The sequence below is a fragment of the Fistularia commersonii genome, chromosome 2 (genome assembly GCF_037954325.1).
Source record: "Fistularia commersonii isolate RoL2024-O1a breed Wild chromosome 2, RoL_Fcom_v1.0, whole genome shotgun sequence".
Classification (NCBI taxonomy): Eukaryota; Metazoa; Chordata; class Actinopteri; order Syngnathiformes; family Fistulariidae; genus Fistularia; species Fistularia commersonii.
In genome coordinates, this window is record NC_141285.1 from 1,601,781 (window position 1) to 1,618,517 (window position 16,737).

General features: G+C 44.8%; 1 protein-coding gene across 1 annotated transcript in view; it reads right to left on the reverse strand.

The window, feature by feature from the left end:
* Positions 1 to 1,083: 1,083 nt before the first annotated feature.
* birc6 (baculoviral IAP repeat containing 6) overlaps positions 1,084 to 16,737 on the reverse strand; it is a 135,256-nt gene continuing 119,602 nt past the window's right edge. The window contains exons 72-73 of the mRNA XM_086164050.1: positions 3,160 to 3,294; positions 1,084 to 2,208 (exon numbers count right to left, since the gene is read on the reverse strand). Of these exons, the coding sequence (XP_086020176.1) occupies positions 2,044 to 2,208; positions 3,160 to 3,294 (300 nt within the window). The 3' untranslated portion in view covers positions 1,084 to 2,043. The remainder of the gene's footprint in view (positions 2,209 to 3,159; positions 3,295 to 16,737) is intronic.

The following is a 16,737-nucleotide window of genomic DNA, read 5'->3' on the forward strand; positions in this document are numbered from 1 at the left end:
ATGAAAATTAAAAAAAAATGATAAAAAAAAAAAAAAAAAATCAGGCAGGTATCATACTTACCGTAGGTGCTGACAGAATCAAATATTAAAAAAAAAAACAAAACAGAGGGTTTACAACAAACAGTCGATGTTTCAGGGAGCCTGCAGGTGCTAAATAGTGCCTTCATGCACGAAATAGTGGTTTGCAGTCTTTTCTTTGCATTGCTAAATAATGATCCTGGCCTTTGTATATGTTCTCTCATTTTAAATTAACTGATGTCAAGGGGCACAGCGGGTTATTTGTCGATAATAAATGCAGATAAAAAAAAAAAAATGTACCATTAAATTAATAAATGCTTTAATCGATAAAAATAATAAAAGAACAGTATGATGAACATGACAGATCGGATGATGATTCCTTCCTCCCCCGTTTTGACAGCTGATCTGACATTCACTTGTGGAAAGAAAGCACAATCCTCCCCTCCGACACACACACAATCAAAGTCTGTACTTTCAAGCTTTGTTTAATGTCCTAGCAAAAAAAAAAAAACAACAAAAAAACAAAAAAAAAAAAAAACAACGCGGCTGTTCTAGGGAGTGAGTAAAATAGAAAGTGCATCTTTTTTTTTTTTTTTTTTGTCTTTCTTTTTTTTTGTTCACTGTAGTTTCAACATAATAGAAAAAAAAAAAAAAAAAAAAAAAAAAAAAAAAAAAAAATCACGTCAGACGGAATCGGGGTTCTTCGTCTGGTAGAAACAGCAGAGGGTGAGGAGTCGAGGAGCTCCGGGGGTTCGGGGGGAGCATTTGGTGGTGTGGCGTCGATTCAAAGGCACATCACAGCTTTGTATCTCACGGGATTGTTGCACACGCACATACACACACACACACACACACACACACACACACATACATACATACATACATACATACACATGCACGAGCCTTCAGATGACCTTTACCCCCCCAAATCGGACACAATCTCACGATCTACAGTCCTGGAGACGCAGGGGGGCTCAGGAGTTTATCTGCAGCGTTTTGTTTTTTTTTTTTTTTCCTTTTTTCTTTTTTTTTTTTTTTTTGTATTTTTAATTTTTTTTCTCTCTCTCTCTCTCTCTCTCTCTCTCTCTCTCTCTCTCTATCGCTCGGAAAACGGGATTAAAAAATAGCATGTGAGGAAAGTCCGTCAACTTTTATTGAATCGGAAAAAATTTTTGATGAACCCGGAGAAAACAAAGAAGCAACAGAAGAGGGGATGACGGGCCGGGAGGAGGAAGACGGGAGGATGCGGCGTGGATTTGGGGGGGATTTGGGGGCGGGGATTATCTCAAGATTGTGTTACGTGTTTTCAATCTTTTTTTTTGTTTTTTTTTTTTCCTCTTCTCTCTTTCAGTGTTTTTTTTTTTTTTTTCCTTTTTAAATAGCATCTTTAAAGATCGACCAATATATCCTCAGTTACAGCTGTTCTCGCTCTAACAGTCAAAAGAAAAAAAAAAAAAAAAAAAAAGGAAATTAACATTTAGTAAACATTCATCTCTAAAGGTAGTTTCCCTTATATAATCTGTCATTTTCCTTTGCCATTATGTATACATAAACAAGTTTAATAACATACCAATCAGTGGTTATTTCACAACTGGAAAAAGCACAAAATGTTTACACGCTTGTACAGGTAAATAAAAGTTTCTGTCGATGTTTTCGGGGCGTAGCATAGTTCATAGTTCATCTCATGGCGTTCGGCGTCCTCCCCCGTCCCGCCCGACCGCCGCTCCCTCCCTCCGTCCGTCCGTCCGTCCGTCCTTTCTCTTCCCCCCTCCGGCTATTAGATCTTTACATACAAATATTGACAAGGTGTTGGCTTGTGCTCCGAAGCCATTCAGTCTTTTAGAGAGTAATTATCATGTGGAGGAGGAGGAGGAGGGAAGGGAGGGTTGGGGCGCAGTTGCCGGGGGGGACGGGAGCGGAGGGCGGAGGATGGGGGGGGTTGCGCGGCGGCGGCGGTAGCGACGGAGGTGGCAGCAGCAGCGGCGGCGGCGGCGGCGGCGGTGGCAGCAGCGGCGGCGGCGGCAGCTAGCCCTCGCCCTCCTGGCTGCCTCCGGGCTTCTCGGCGTCCTGGCCGGGAAGATCTTTGAGGATCAGGGCGGCGCTTTTCTCCGAGAACTCGTCGCCGTCGGGCTCCAGGCCGTCCGGGCACGGCAGCTTGAGGAGCTCCTCTCTGAGCTGAGCGGTGTGTCTCTGCAGAGGACACACACACACACACACACACACACACGTGTTGACTCCCGAGTTGAGGTCGCAATGCATCCAAACTGCTGCGTGGCTGCAGCCAATCACAGCTCTCGCTGGGCCGGAGGTGGCGTTCGTCAAACATCAACCACTCATTCGTTCACAACTCGCGGAGACACACAGGCTGTTCACACTGCTGCAAAAAGTAAAGGGAACACTAAAGTAACACATCCTCGATGTGAATGAATGAAATATTCCTGTTTTTCCCCAAAAATCGCTGAATGTGCTGACAACAAAATCACAGTTTGACGCGAAATGAAAGTGTAAAAACACCCGCCGAGCGATGCAATGTCCTTCAAACCAGCCCAGATGAAACCGGACAGTTTGATTTCACGGAATCGTGATGAACTTGGAGTTACACTGTGTTGTTTAAGTGTTCCCTTTATGTTTTTGAGCAGTATATTCATATCTAACGACAATCCGTATATGTTTAGGGGCTCGTTTTATATCGGGTTTTAATGACCGGCGTAACTTTGCCAACTTGTGAAACGCTCCGCATTGTTAAAAATAATGATTTGCAAACTACACCCAGCTGGAGAATCAAAAATCCTCCAGGGTTATTTTATTTTATTTTTTTTTCCTGATCCGATGGTCCTAATATTCCGGAAAATGTTTTTTTTTTTTTTTGTTATTAAATCTCCGTCTCGATCTGCGTCGCCGCCGTTGTTTTCCGTCGGCTCTTGTTTTCCGCTCTCGCTTGTAGAGGAGATATTAATCTCAATAAGCCCGCCTGAATAAATAATAGCGGGGGAAGAAGAAGAAGGGAATATCAGACATATAATCACCGAGCGAAGAGACGCGCGGCGAATTTTAACGACGTCTGCGAACGCAAAACAAGCGGGTGGAGGATCCGCGTGAACGAATGCACGTTGAGATCGTTTTTCGAGGCGTAACCCGTACCTTTAGCGCGGCGGCGTGATGGGACATGGTGCGGCCGACCCTCTTGTCGCTGCTGTACTGCTGGATGTCGGCGATCCACTCCTCGCACTGCGACATGATCTCCGCCCGCTTCAGGTAGAAATGCTTGTGGATCACCTGCGGGGAACACGCCGGCGCCGCAAGGTCAGAGGTCAGAAAAAGACGACGGGGAACCTTTTCCACGTCCGAACCCCGATAGCTGAGGAGTAGCTCGTCTTCGAAACCGCTTCGAAGCGAAAACAAAGGCCCAGAAATGTGATGAACTCGGAAATAGGTGGCGTCAAATGGCAGCTGTACAAGTAGAGACGTCCAAACCGTCTCACATTTAAAGACAGGCGCATTGGATTATAAGGCGCATTGGATTATAAAGTGCATTGGATTATAAAGCGCATTGCATTGTAAGGCGCATTGGATTATAAAGCGCATTGGTTTATAAAGCCCATTGCATTAAAAGGCGCATTGGATTATAAAGTGCATGATTATAAAGTGCATTGGATTATAAGGCGCATTGGATTATAAAGCCCATTTCATTATAAGGCGCATTGGATTATAAAGCCCATTGGCTTATAAAGCCCATTGCATTAAAAGGCGCATTGGATCTGCTTGCTTCCTCCACATGCATGATTATAAAGTGCATTGGATTATAAGGCGCATTGCATTATAACGCGCATTTCATTATAAAGCGCATTGGATTATAAAGCCCATTTCATTATAAGGTGCATTGGATTATAAAGCATATTGTATTATAAGGCGCATTGTATTATTCGGCGCATTGGATTATAAGGCGCATTGCATTATAAGGTGCATTGGATTATAAAGCGCATTGGCTTATAAAGCCCATTGCATTATAAGGCGCATTGGATTATAAAGCGCATTGGATTAAGGTGCATTGGATTATAAAGCGCATTGGCTTATAAAGCCCATTGCATTAAAAGGCGCATTGGATTATAAAGTGCATGATTATAAAGCGCATTGGATTATAAGGCGCATTGGATTATAAGGCGCATTGCATTATAAGGCGCAATATCAATCAACTCTATTTTCATACATGAGGTGCTCTGCGTTACAAGGCTCAGGATAAAACATACGGTACATAAAGCCAAACAAAACCGTTTGGTCCAACTTTCTTCACCACTCTTTGCTCTCTCTTTTGTTCATCTGCTTGCTTCCTCCACGTTCGTCCCAACGATTCATTCATGTTGAATTCTTTGGTGAGTTTTAAGTCTGAGACTGCGGGTCTTACATTTAAAGACTTTTAAAAGATTTGGAAAAGACTTGCAGAAAACAGCCATTTCTCTCTGGATCGGGACGTCCTTTGCCGTTCCCATTCGTCATCTTGCCGACAAATACCGTCTCTTCCGTCAACACCACTCTGCTTACCGTTTGTCTACCGGGTTTCGAATTGCCGGTTTCCTTTCGAGCTCATCTATTGTTGTCAATGTTACGTGACCGCTGCCGCTTCGGTAAGACTTGAAAGCTTGCGGTTTTAAGTCTGCGATTGCGAAAACCGTACGGCGTGAGCCCAGCGCAGCGCTCTTCCAACTAAGAAACAAAGCATCGGTGTTTTCAATGATGTCCGAGCTGTTATTTTCTCTCTCTTGTGGAAAATGGAGTTCTAAAAAAACATTTTGTCGTTACTGTTAGTTCTGGTTCCCCCAACCTGACCGGGTTGTGACGAGTAAACCCAGTATGTTGCAGTCGGGGGTTCGAATCGGGCTGAATCGATGAGTCGCCCCTGCGGCTGCCTTTCCTCCCTTTCCTCAACCTTGACAAATGTTTCGGATAGTGAGGATTCTCATGTTTCTACGTTCAGTTTCAATGGATGTTCGGTCCGTGCGCTCTGAGAAGTCAGGCCTTCATGAGAAGTTATTCGGCGAGTTTAGTTTCACACCTAAAACCCTCCTCACCACCCGAAAACACAACGCACAGGTCGGAGGTCCAACATCGACTAAAACCAAGAATATTCAACAATCTGGTGGCGCGACTCGCGTTTACAAAACAACTATTACAGATACAAAATCACAGGATTTGTGTGTTAAAACAAAACAACAAAAAAAAAGACAATTATTCAATTTTCTCTAAGACTTGGGTATCGCTAAGAAGCATCGCCGTGAACGCCGATGAATTTTGTAAAAATCATCTCCTCTTCTTGTTCCGGTCGTGTTCGGGTTCTCGTCGCATCGGCCGAACGTCGCAGAGAGAAAGAAAACGCATCAAATCCGACCGTCGGACTGCCGACGCGCTCTCTGTCGGCTCACGTGCCGACATCACGATGAATCATCGACGCCACCTGCCTTTCCGGCCCTCCAGAAACCTCCTTTGCGGCAGCATGTGTGTGTGTGTGTGTGTGTGTGTGTGTGTGGATTTGATGGTGCGGGGAGTGGATTGGACATTATGCCTGCTGCTGATCTCCTGTTTAACAGTGGCAAAGAGGTTTTGGGGAGTGTTTTAATCTCCATCCCCGCCCCCACGCACTCTTTACTCTCCCTATCTTCATTCCATCTCCGTCGCTGCTTCCGATCTCGTTGCGTCGCCTCCCTTGGCGCCGCATCCAGCCAGGTGAAGCCAGGAACGCTTCAAGGTCACGGAAACCCGCCGTGAGTTGTTTTTCTCGGCGGCTTTCGAGTCGAAGGCCGGAATCCCGCGCGAAGACGAGGGCGCTTCTTCGTTTCACCTCCGCTATCGGACGCGGCGCATCTACGATTAGCAAGCTAACAAATTACCTTCGGGGGGGAACCCTTGTCTCCACGTCTGCACGGGGAAATATATATATGTGGGGTCAGAGATGAGCTCCGCCGGCAGATGGAGATTCCTGCCGGATAAACGCGGTGACCTTTGAGGGAATGCCGTCTGCTCATTATTCCACGGGGCGGCAAGTAGCCGAGGGAGGGGTGTTTTCGCGCGAAGGGTCAAGGACGGGGAGTGAATCGTTCTCGGCTTTCCGTTTGCCGCTCCGCTATCCCGGCGAGCCTCCGACACGGCGAGGGTATTTCCAAAAGAGCGCCGCCGGAAGCTCGATCCGCCACAGGAACCGGCAGACAACCACAACCTGGTTGTGATTTATTTTAGATAAAAAGCTTATTTAGATGTGCTCCACATATTCAAAAACCCAACTTTTCGCATTTCCCGTCATGAAATATGCAGAGAAGTGCAAAATATAAGCTACATCTGAGATGTCTTTCGATTGGCATTAATACGAATGATTTTTTTTTTTAACGAAAAACAGTATCAATTATAGCCAGAACTTTTTATTTACTGTCAGATATTAAGATTGATATTTGAATACGGTCGAAGGTCAAAAAAAAACGGGGGGGGAAATTTCGACGTTACCGTATTTTTCACACCATCATGCGCACTTAAAATACTTAAACCTTCCTCAAGGACTGACCTCCAACCAATTTTATGATGCTCACTGCGCTCAAACATCTGTCAAAATGTTTTAGTGCGACTTTGGTCAGCGACCGAGCCGCTCCGCTCGATTGATGGCCGGCCCGTTCCCGCCTGACACGAGGACGGCGTCTTAAAAGTCGCTCCTTGGTTGAATACGGGTTGCTAACTAACACGACGTTGTTCCAACCTCACGCTAACTTCAGGCGTCCGCTATCACGGGTCGGGATAAACCGATCAGAGCCGTACGTAGCACGCTAACCTCTTACCGCTTTAGTGCTAGCGGTACGTAATGTGCTTCGACACACTGTAGATTTCTGTGTTTGCGGACCCCCAAAAATGACCCCGAGAGCGGCACTCGCTAAGAGACGCGCTTATGAAGCGCAATTCAAACTCAAGGTTATCAGTCACCACGGACGACGGGAACAGAGACGCCGCCAAATAATTCAACATGAATGCATCAATGGTGGGAAGCGGAGGAAGCGAGCGGATGAACTGCGCCGGGTGAAGAAGAGCAAACAGAGTTTCTGAGGGAACCGAGCAAGATGGACGCAGTTCGAGGACAAAACCGAACAGGGACGAATAAAGTTTGACTAAAGTTATCGTATGTTTTATCGTGCGCCTTGTAACGCCGAGCGCCTTATGTATGAAAACTAACCCGTCCATTGACGTTGCGCCTTATGGTTTGCTAAGTCTTGCGAGCTCAGAGCTTCATTCTTGACATTCCAGAACCCATTTTTATTTTTTTTTCTTAATTTACTCTCAAGGTTTTTTTTTTTTCTTCCTAAGGCCCATTAAACGCTCCATCACCTCTCCTCTTCTTCTTCTTCTTGGTTGTGGAGGTGCACGTGTCCCAAATACCAGCTGTCAGTGTTGGACAGATCAGCAGGCAGAGGGATGACTCAGGCCATCACACACACACACACACACACACACACACACACACACACACACACACACACACACACACTCACACACTCACACACACATCTCAGAAATCTAGGCAGCTTGTCTTGCGTGTACAAGTAAGGAAGTGACAGGAGGAGAACTTTCTAGATATTAACATCATATTTAGCAACAAATGGGTTTTGAGACTACTTATTTTTGGGATTCCCAAAAATAATATCATGCTACATGTTTATACAATTTACGGTGGCATTAGGGAGAATGCTAAAGTTTGTTTGTTTGTTTAGAAGTTTATTAGGACAGTGTAGAAATACATTAAGCACAGAGGCAGAGATGTTTGTACCAGATTATAGCTCATAGCTAATTTCCATCTGTAGTCCTGGACAATAGAAATATAAAACTGTATAAAATAGACAATTTATATGAAATATATAATCCTATATAAAGTCATGCTGTTGCAATGCTGCACAGCAGCAACGGTTGTGAGTGATTTTTGTTTGTTTATAAAATACAATCAATGACATTACACGCAGCGATTGTTTATTTTCTTTCAAAGAAACGCGACTCTCACCGTTAAACATTGCGGTGCGTAAAACAACCGTGGGGATGGATAGACTTCAGTGAGCCCAACTGGACGGATCAGAAGCGTTTTAAGAGTCTCATAAAGCTCAGAAGACGGAGATACCGTCGAGTAACAAGTCATCGATTCGGGGTAAATTGCAAAATTTCTATTTTTTAAGGGTTTCCGGATCAGCAGCCTCACCGACACCTGCTGACGATACAACGACTACTTCTTCTTCTTCTTCTTCTTTCGGCTTTTCCCTTCAGGTGTCGCCACAGCGAGTCAACTCTCTCCATCTAACCCTATTCTCTGGATCCTCCTCTCTCACACCAACTACCTTCATATCTTCTCTCACTACGTCCATAAACAACGACTACTATGACCGCTAGTTCCGGTTGTAGTTTAAACCCTGATTCAACCTCCATCTTCACGGCAACAAGCAGGATTCTCACAGAGAACTAGGAATTGTGATGATATATGTGTGACTGCCATCTCTGACGACACCTGAGGCGTCTAAACAAACCAAAATAAAAGATAAATAAATAAAAATCAGCCAAATCCCTCTGAAAATATGACAAATATTATTATTTTCATCATCGAAATCAACCGACGCTTGATATCGTGATCCGTCCCCCACAGCCCTTCATGGAGATTTCCACTTTCCACCCACCATCTTCTAAATGCAGCGACGTGAAGCGTGAGCCGTCCCGAGTCGCTTTTTTTTTTTTAAACTGTATTCAAAAATTAATTGAAAAAAATTTATTGAAAAATTTAAATCAGGGCTCGGATCATGCGGCGTGAGTTTCAGCGTGAGAGAGGAGTCTCTGAAAACCATCAATAATGCAAAATGACAGAATAGAGCGCGGGGCGAACCGACTCCCTGTCATGGCGGCCTCATTCCGCTGCGGCGGCGGCGGCGAACGGGGACGATTTGTTTTTTTCCGGCACGAGCGCGCACACAAACGTAGCCTCCGTATATTAGCGTAGCATCCGTGAAAGTGAGGTAAACCTTGGATGCTTGTTGAGCCGCATTTTGTAATAACACTGCATTTTGTAATAAACGTCCAAAATGTAATAACTTTTTCATTTCATTTTGTAACAAAGCCGCATGTTGTAATAAACTGCCGCATTTTGTAATAAACTGCCCCGACGCATTTTGTAATAAATTTTGCCGCATTATGTAATAAGTTAATACATATTGAGAAGATTATTGCAAAATGCACTTGCGACTTTTTTATTTTCTAGGAAATGTAATAACATGGTGCATTATGTAATAACAATTCTAAAGCATAAGTTTGTTAATTGTATTTTATTTTACTTTAAAGTATTTGTAAAAGCTGGGCCTATTATTAGCATCACTGTATTAGCCTAGTGGCAGTACTTAGCAATTACTATCAGTACACTATTCAAAGGTTGCATTAACAGAGAATATTCTATTAATTCCATGTTATTATTATGTCATAACAATTCTAAAGCATAGTTTATTTCTTTTTTAATTGTATTTTATTTTACTTTAAAGTATTTGTAAAAGGAAGGCCTATTATTAGCATCACTGTATTAGCCTAGTCGCAGTACTTAGCCATTACTATCAGTACACTATTCAAAGGTTGCATTAACAGAGAATATTCTATAAATTCCATCTTATTACATTTCCTAGAGAATAAAGTGCACTTTGTAATAATCTTCTCAAAATGTAATAACTTATTACATAATGCGGCAAAATTTATGACAAAATGCGTTGGGGCAGTTTATTACAAAATGCAGCTTTATTACAAGATGAAATGAAAAAGTGATTACATTTTGGACGTTTATGACAAAATGCACCGTTATTACAAAATGCGGCTCAACATGCTACGCGCTAATTTTGAGCCACACCTGGTCCGAGTCTGTTCTGCATCCATATTTCAGCACGCGACACGACGTCCTTAATTCCGCCTGACATTGCTGCTGCTGCTGCTGCTGCTGCTGCACGGTTCACGCAAATACCAAAAGCATGTGAGGCGTCGGATCCTCTCTCACACACACACACACACACACACACACACACGATTGCCAGGAATAAATGTCTCCTAATTCCGTGCTCATGCCAATAGCAGCCGATTGCGCTGTTAGCATTATTGCGCAGTAATGTGAGAGCATTGATTATTAATATTCCAGATCGCTTCCGCATTTCAGAGCGCCGAGTTGAAAGAAATCCGTTTTGGGAGGGGGGAAAAAAAAAAAAATCCCGAGGTGAAAACTAAATCAAAAAGTTAGCCGCTGCCCGTGTTGTCACAGGAAGAGAAATCACAGCTAGCGCCCGGCGAGGAACGGCTACAGGATATTTCTTTTATTGCTCCCAGACAACAGCGGCTAAAGCTACGTGATGAAAGAACTTCAGCTTGTGGTCTTACTTACTAACTTGTCCCGGAGTCTATTACGCTCCAAAACTTTCGGTGGGCAGTGTGGGGATTTATCATCCCTGGGGGATGAGAATTAAAACTCTTGTCACTCGTGTACCAATATAACGCAAGTCAGGGGGAATGTAGTCCTATTTCATGCTTCTCAGTTCAAGGTAACCTGTTCTGTGGGGCTGGAAATCATGGGGGTGATTTAGCAAAATAAAAAAATAAGAATAAAAAAAAAAAACGTTGAGGTTTACCTTGCTGTGAAATAACTGGAATTTGGAATTTTAATACATATTATAAAACCCCAACTGGTATTGTTTAGGAAAGAAAACAAGTGTTCATTTTCTGGCACTTCTGGCGCTGCTCAACAACATTTGAAGGAAACAGAAATAAAAAGATTAAAAAAAAAATTTAAAAAAAGACGGTTGCCTTTGAGGGCTGGGGAACTTCTTCCGAAAGCCGACTTGAAGATGTCTACCGCCGTATTTTTGCAGACTCAGAAACAGATTTAATTTTAAACTCACAAAAGGTTTACTTTTCGCAAACCTCTCCGTCCGACGCGGCCGTTGTGCTTTCATGCCTTCCCTGCGCGCAAAGACATCATGTTCTTATAAAAAAATTACCACCGTTAATTCTCGCACTGCGACGACTTTTCGGGGATTTACGCCGCCTCCAGACGCTCCGACTGATCCATCGCGTGGGATAGAACGCCCTCCTGAGTTGAGACGAAACAAACATCCCACTTTTACTGTCGCACGATCGACTTGTTTTCAAAAGCCGAGCGAACGGGAAGATTAAAACGAGAGCGATAACGATGCCGCGGGCGTGGAGAAATGGGTCGGGACGATGGATAAAAATCACCCGCGGTTTGATCTCGGGACCCGCAGCTATTGGAGGACAATAAGAGACCAGCTGGAACGGCAAAGACGGATATGAAGAGCTCGGATGAAGCGGCGCAGGGAAGTCGGACGGAGGCCGACCGCTTTATACAAAGGGTATCTTCCGGGACAGGATCAGCTGCGCTATTGATTTCCCGTCATTCTCTAAGACACACGGAGAGCCCCGGATTGTTTCCAAACGCTCAACGCTGTGAGTTAGCGCTCGGACGTGGAAGAGCCCCGCCAGAGCGTTAAGGGATAACCGAGGGGACGGCTTGGGAGACTATTTCTGTGTCGGGATGCAAAGCGCCGAGATGCTCCTTCGTGAGGAGCGACAGGATGTGCTTATGTAAGACACGTCTGTCCAGATGCAGCGAGGCCGCCGATACGGCAGATGGCTGCAGCTTCTGCAGACGTGGGCGGCCGACGCGGGGGGGGAATACGAACCGAGGGAACCCCGAGACGGTTTCCGAGAACGACGGTCTCGGCGGATCGCGGGGGAAAACAAAAAAACCTCCGGGAGGATGGAAGAGGTGCATTTGAGGGAAATGACCGAAGACCACGACATGTAAATTAAAAGACCCGTAGCTTCATTCTGAACATCTCAGCGAGACGGTCATGGCTGAACGAGCTGCCTCCCATTCCAACTACAACACACTAGAGCCGGACCATTGGAAAAAAAAAAAAAAGGTTTAAAAATCAGAAAATCACATTAAGGTTCACAAGGGGCCGAACTCGTGCAGCGACTTTTACAACAATATCGCTCCAGACGTTTCTGGGTGTAAAAAAGCCCACTGAGCACTGACGGACTCTGGGCAAACAATAATAAAATACTCCTGAAACCACGCACTAAAGCAAGAGATAAATATTAAACAAATATTCAAAGATTATCGTCACCTGACTGCGGTAACGTGAAGAAAGACGCGGGGTTTTTGTTCGGACAGTTTGCGATGTTCCGTCGACGTCGCCGACCCGTGAGGAAGGAGGTGTGCGATCCCTTTAAGGCCGGGAGTTTTCGCTTCTTTTTGGATTCGGGTCCTGGCTTTCACGGAAAGCCTCGGGCTGCGGTCGGCGACCCGCCCGTGGCCGAGTCGTACTGGTTATAAATTAGTCAACTACCCGTGCAATTAAAGTGGGATTAGCCGTTGGCGCTGCATGCTAACGCGCGCTCCTTTTCCGGCCTTGATACCTAAATAAAAAGTTAGAAGCTCGCTCATCTAGTTTGCATCCAATTAAACCGAAATGTTCACGCACAAAACACCAAAACTCCCTGCCTCGTCTTTTATTTTTTCCCTTCGCACGTGTCGAGTGTATTAAACGTCAAAAAGCGAAGAAACGCTGTTCCTTTTTTCTTCACGGTCATTTAATTTTTCAGTGTCCATGTTTGTTCTCGCTGTGGCCTTAAAGGTACTAAAAGGCCAGTGGTGAGAGAAGCGCATGGGAATATCCTGCAAGATTAATTAATTTCTGTGTGTGTGTGTGTGTGAGATTGCTTCGCCAGATGGCATTGCCAAGTCACCGCGATTTCTCTCGGTCCGATGGGCCATTTCACTGACTGGCTGGATGATGTCATAGATCTTATTTCTTAAAACGAACAAAAGAAAAAAAAATGAAACTTTTAATTTCAGAATTGCCTGTTTCATAGCCCAGAAATAATATTTCACTTGCAGATCTGCACAAACAGGAGGGTGTGGACGGAGGGGGAGATTAATGCATCTCATGCATAAAAAATCCAACACTTGATAAATTACCGGGACGAAAGCGCAGCCGGAAGCCCTCGTCTCGGCCTGCAACTTTGACAAACGTTATAAATCCAAGCGCGAATATCCCACCTACTTTTGACAGGATTGTTTCGGGGGGGGGGGGAAGAACAAAACAAACGGAAAAAAAAAACAACCCGAAACCGATTAACGGGCGTAACGAGCCTCGGAAGAAAGACGTCCGAGAGGATTTGAATACCAAAACACACACACACACACAAAAAAAAAAAAAAAAAAAAAAAAAAAAAGCGGGTACACGCCGCTGTGTCGAGCGCAAAATGAATCGGGGAATTCGCCGCAAACAAAATTCGACGTTAAAAACGTCGAGCGCTCTGCTCTCCCTGCTGTGCGATTAAAGGATCATCTTTATTTTAAAATTCTTATTCATAAAAACGACCGTCCCCGGATGTTTACCCGCAGAAACCGAGGGTGAAAAACCCGACCGAGATGCTAAATCGACGACATTTCCGTCGCGAGAGCGAAACCTGTCGCGCGAGATCTTACAAGAAGCTCTTAAATGCATTTCTAGCCTTCTGATTTCCATCTGGAACCAGGAGGAGGAAGTCTTTGCGAGGAGTCAATCTGATTTCCTCCCGTCTGGCGTCGACCCCGATACACACCAAAATCCAGAACCCGTAAATCACCCAAAAACGGAAGCAGCATTGCATCTGAACCGCAGCGTTCCGGTCTGCATCGGCTGATGTGACAGCGCGGCGAATAAAAACCCGAGCGGTCCGATACTTGCGTTGGGACAAAGACAGATACTGATAGCTCTCCATGCAAAGTGTCAGAGGAGTGGAAGCGATGACGTGGAGAACACAGGGACGCCCGTCGCCGCGCCTCAGTGTCACTGCAAGCTGATGGCTTATGAAGCTGTCAGCATGCAGCGCTTCTCCAACTTGGACTACATACATACATGTATGCATATATATACATGTATACATGTATGTACTGCTCCAAAAACTAACGGGAACACCAAAATAACACCTCCCAGATCTGATTGAGTGAAATATTCTGATGAAATGATTGGTTCTTTACATCGTCCGATGCGCCGACGACAAAACCGCACCGAAGTGATGGCTGGAAAACACACGCGTGAACCAACGGAGGTCCGGTTTGGGAGTCACACTCCCAATAAAAGCGGAGAAAACACACTCCGGTGGAAAAAACACACTCCGGGCCGATCCGACGTTGATGTCGTGTCCTTAAAACAAGTCAAAATGTGTGTGATTTCACACAAGTGTCATTAAGTGTTCCCTTTATTTTTTTGAGCAGACACACACACACACACACACACACACACACACGCACACAGACACGCACTTTTGTATGCGCCTGTGTTTTCACTGAATGTGAATTACTATTTTGATCCAATTACAATCAGATCTTACTCATATTGATCATTGATATTGATAGTATAGATCAGTGGATTATTGTAAATATCATTTATTTGTTTTTTAGTGTGAAAAAGTGAACTGTCACCCGTCAGCTTTCGTGATCACCTGAACCCTCGCGCACCAGCGGGGATGGAAATGTGGATGAAGGTCAATTATACGGTTTTAAGTGGTTTCATTTGGCCGTTAGCAATTTGGGTAAATCGCTAAAAATCCGACAGGACCGTCAAAAAAAGGGGGTTCGGGACCATTTGAACATCAAAAACATCGGCTCCTGATCCCGAGAAAGCGAAATGTTGTTCCATTTGGCCGAGAACGTTGGTCCTGCCATTGTCATGAAGAAAAGTCACATTCCAGCTCCTCCCGTTGTCGCCCGTCGGAAACCAAAACCCCGACGGTCTCCTCGACGCATCACGAAGAATCTGACTCCGCACTTAAAAACTTCCCGTCGTCGGCGAGGAGACGAGAAATAGGAGGCGCGCCATAAATCCTGACACATTCTAGGACGAGATACTCTTTCCCCTTTGTTTTCAGCCAAGCTGTAACTCTTTAAAAGTACACAAGTAATGCGATATCAAAGAAACATTGCCAGAGACTTGAGTTGTGGGTGAATTACCGTAATTACGTCGTCATAGAATGACAGTGTCATTACCTGATGGTTTTTTCATAACTACATTGTTATCCAATGGAATCAAATGGAATGTTAATATATATATACATATCTATATTTATAACTTGGGTATCACATGTTTTGAGTTTGCTGGGACTAGTTTTAAAAATAAAATTCGTTTCTGGGAAAGCATTTAAAAAGAACTGGAAATACAGGACTGTCTCTGAAAATTAGAATATTGTGATAAAGTTGTTTATCTTCTGTAATGCAATTACAAAAACAAAAATGTCCTACATTCTGGATTCATTACACATCAACTGATATATTGCAAGCCTTTTATTATTTTAATATTGCTGATTATGGCTTACATCTCAAGAAAACTCAACAATCCTATCTCAAAATATTAAAATATCATGAAAAAGTTTTTTTTTTTTTTTTTTTTTTAATGGCATTACAGAAGAACTTTATCACAATATTCAAATTTTTCGAGACAGAGTCCTGCATGTGTTCTACTCAATCATGTCATTTATTTAGGATGATTCACCTTTTTAAATTTTCGTACGGAAATGCGGCGCGATACAGCAACTCTTTCTTTTATCCTCGAACAAATGTATTCCCGCATCAAACAGCGAGTGACCGAAACGCGAGGCGACGTCGAGGCCGATGTCTCGGGCCCGGAACCGGCGGGGAAGCCGAAGAAAGGCCATTTTGAAGGTCAGGAGGACGGAAGCGAAGGATTTCTGTCCCGGTGAGCTTCTGGGGTCGGCTAAGGCGCAACTCCTCCCTTCCAATCGCGAAGCTGAGGGATCGTTTTAGAATCGTAAGCGGAGATCAAAGATGGAGCGCTTTATCAACGCAGGGGCTCTTTTTTGAATTTTGATATAAAAGCTTCTTTCAAAGGAGAGCCACACTCGTAGAAAAGACATTTTAAAATCCTAATATTGTCGGACGCGACAGAAACTTGCTCCTTGTTGGGACGAGGCCATTATTTGCCTCCGCCTTCCTTGTAAAGTCCGGTAAGCGTGATCGGACCAATTTTATCATTTTCCCCTCCCGAGGCGCACCTGTTCCGTCCGACATTTCCGAGCGTCGAGGCACGCCGGAGCCTTCCCTCATGAACGGGAACGCGGAAAATGAAAAAAGAAACGGTAAACAAACAGAAAGGAAACGCAACAAATAATGCGCGAGGCCTCTAAATGATGCCATCAACTAAAGAAAAAGGAGAAACCTATGATCGGATGGTGCGGCGACGTCGCTCTCTGGAAATGCGTGTCTTTACTTTTGCGGCGTAGCGACATGGAGACGCTGGCGGTGAAATTAATCGCCTCGTCGAGTCGGAACGAACAATCGGCCGACTGATTTACGGGACGTCGAAGAGACGCGAAACGTTTGTTTGCTGTTTCAGAGGCCGAGAGCGCCACCAGAGCGCCACCAGAGCGCCACCAGAGCGCCGCCAGAGCGCCGCCAGAGCCACCGGCTGAGCGGCGAGGGATAATGAAACCAATCGCGACGCTGTTCCCGCAGCGACTCCCGGGTTCTCGCTACGTCGGGAAAAATTTGCTGATTCCTACACTTTTTGCGCCGATCATCCCCGACTAAATGGGCAAATTTCTGCTCATTCTTCAATTTCCACCGATGCATTAGCGTCATCTGGCGGGGAGGAAAACAACACCTCC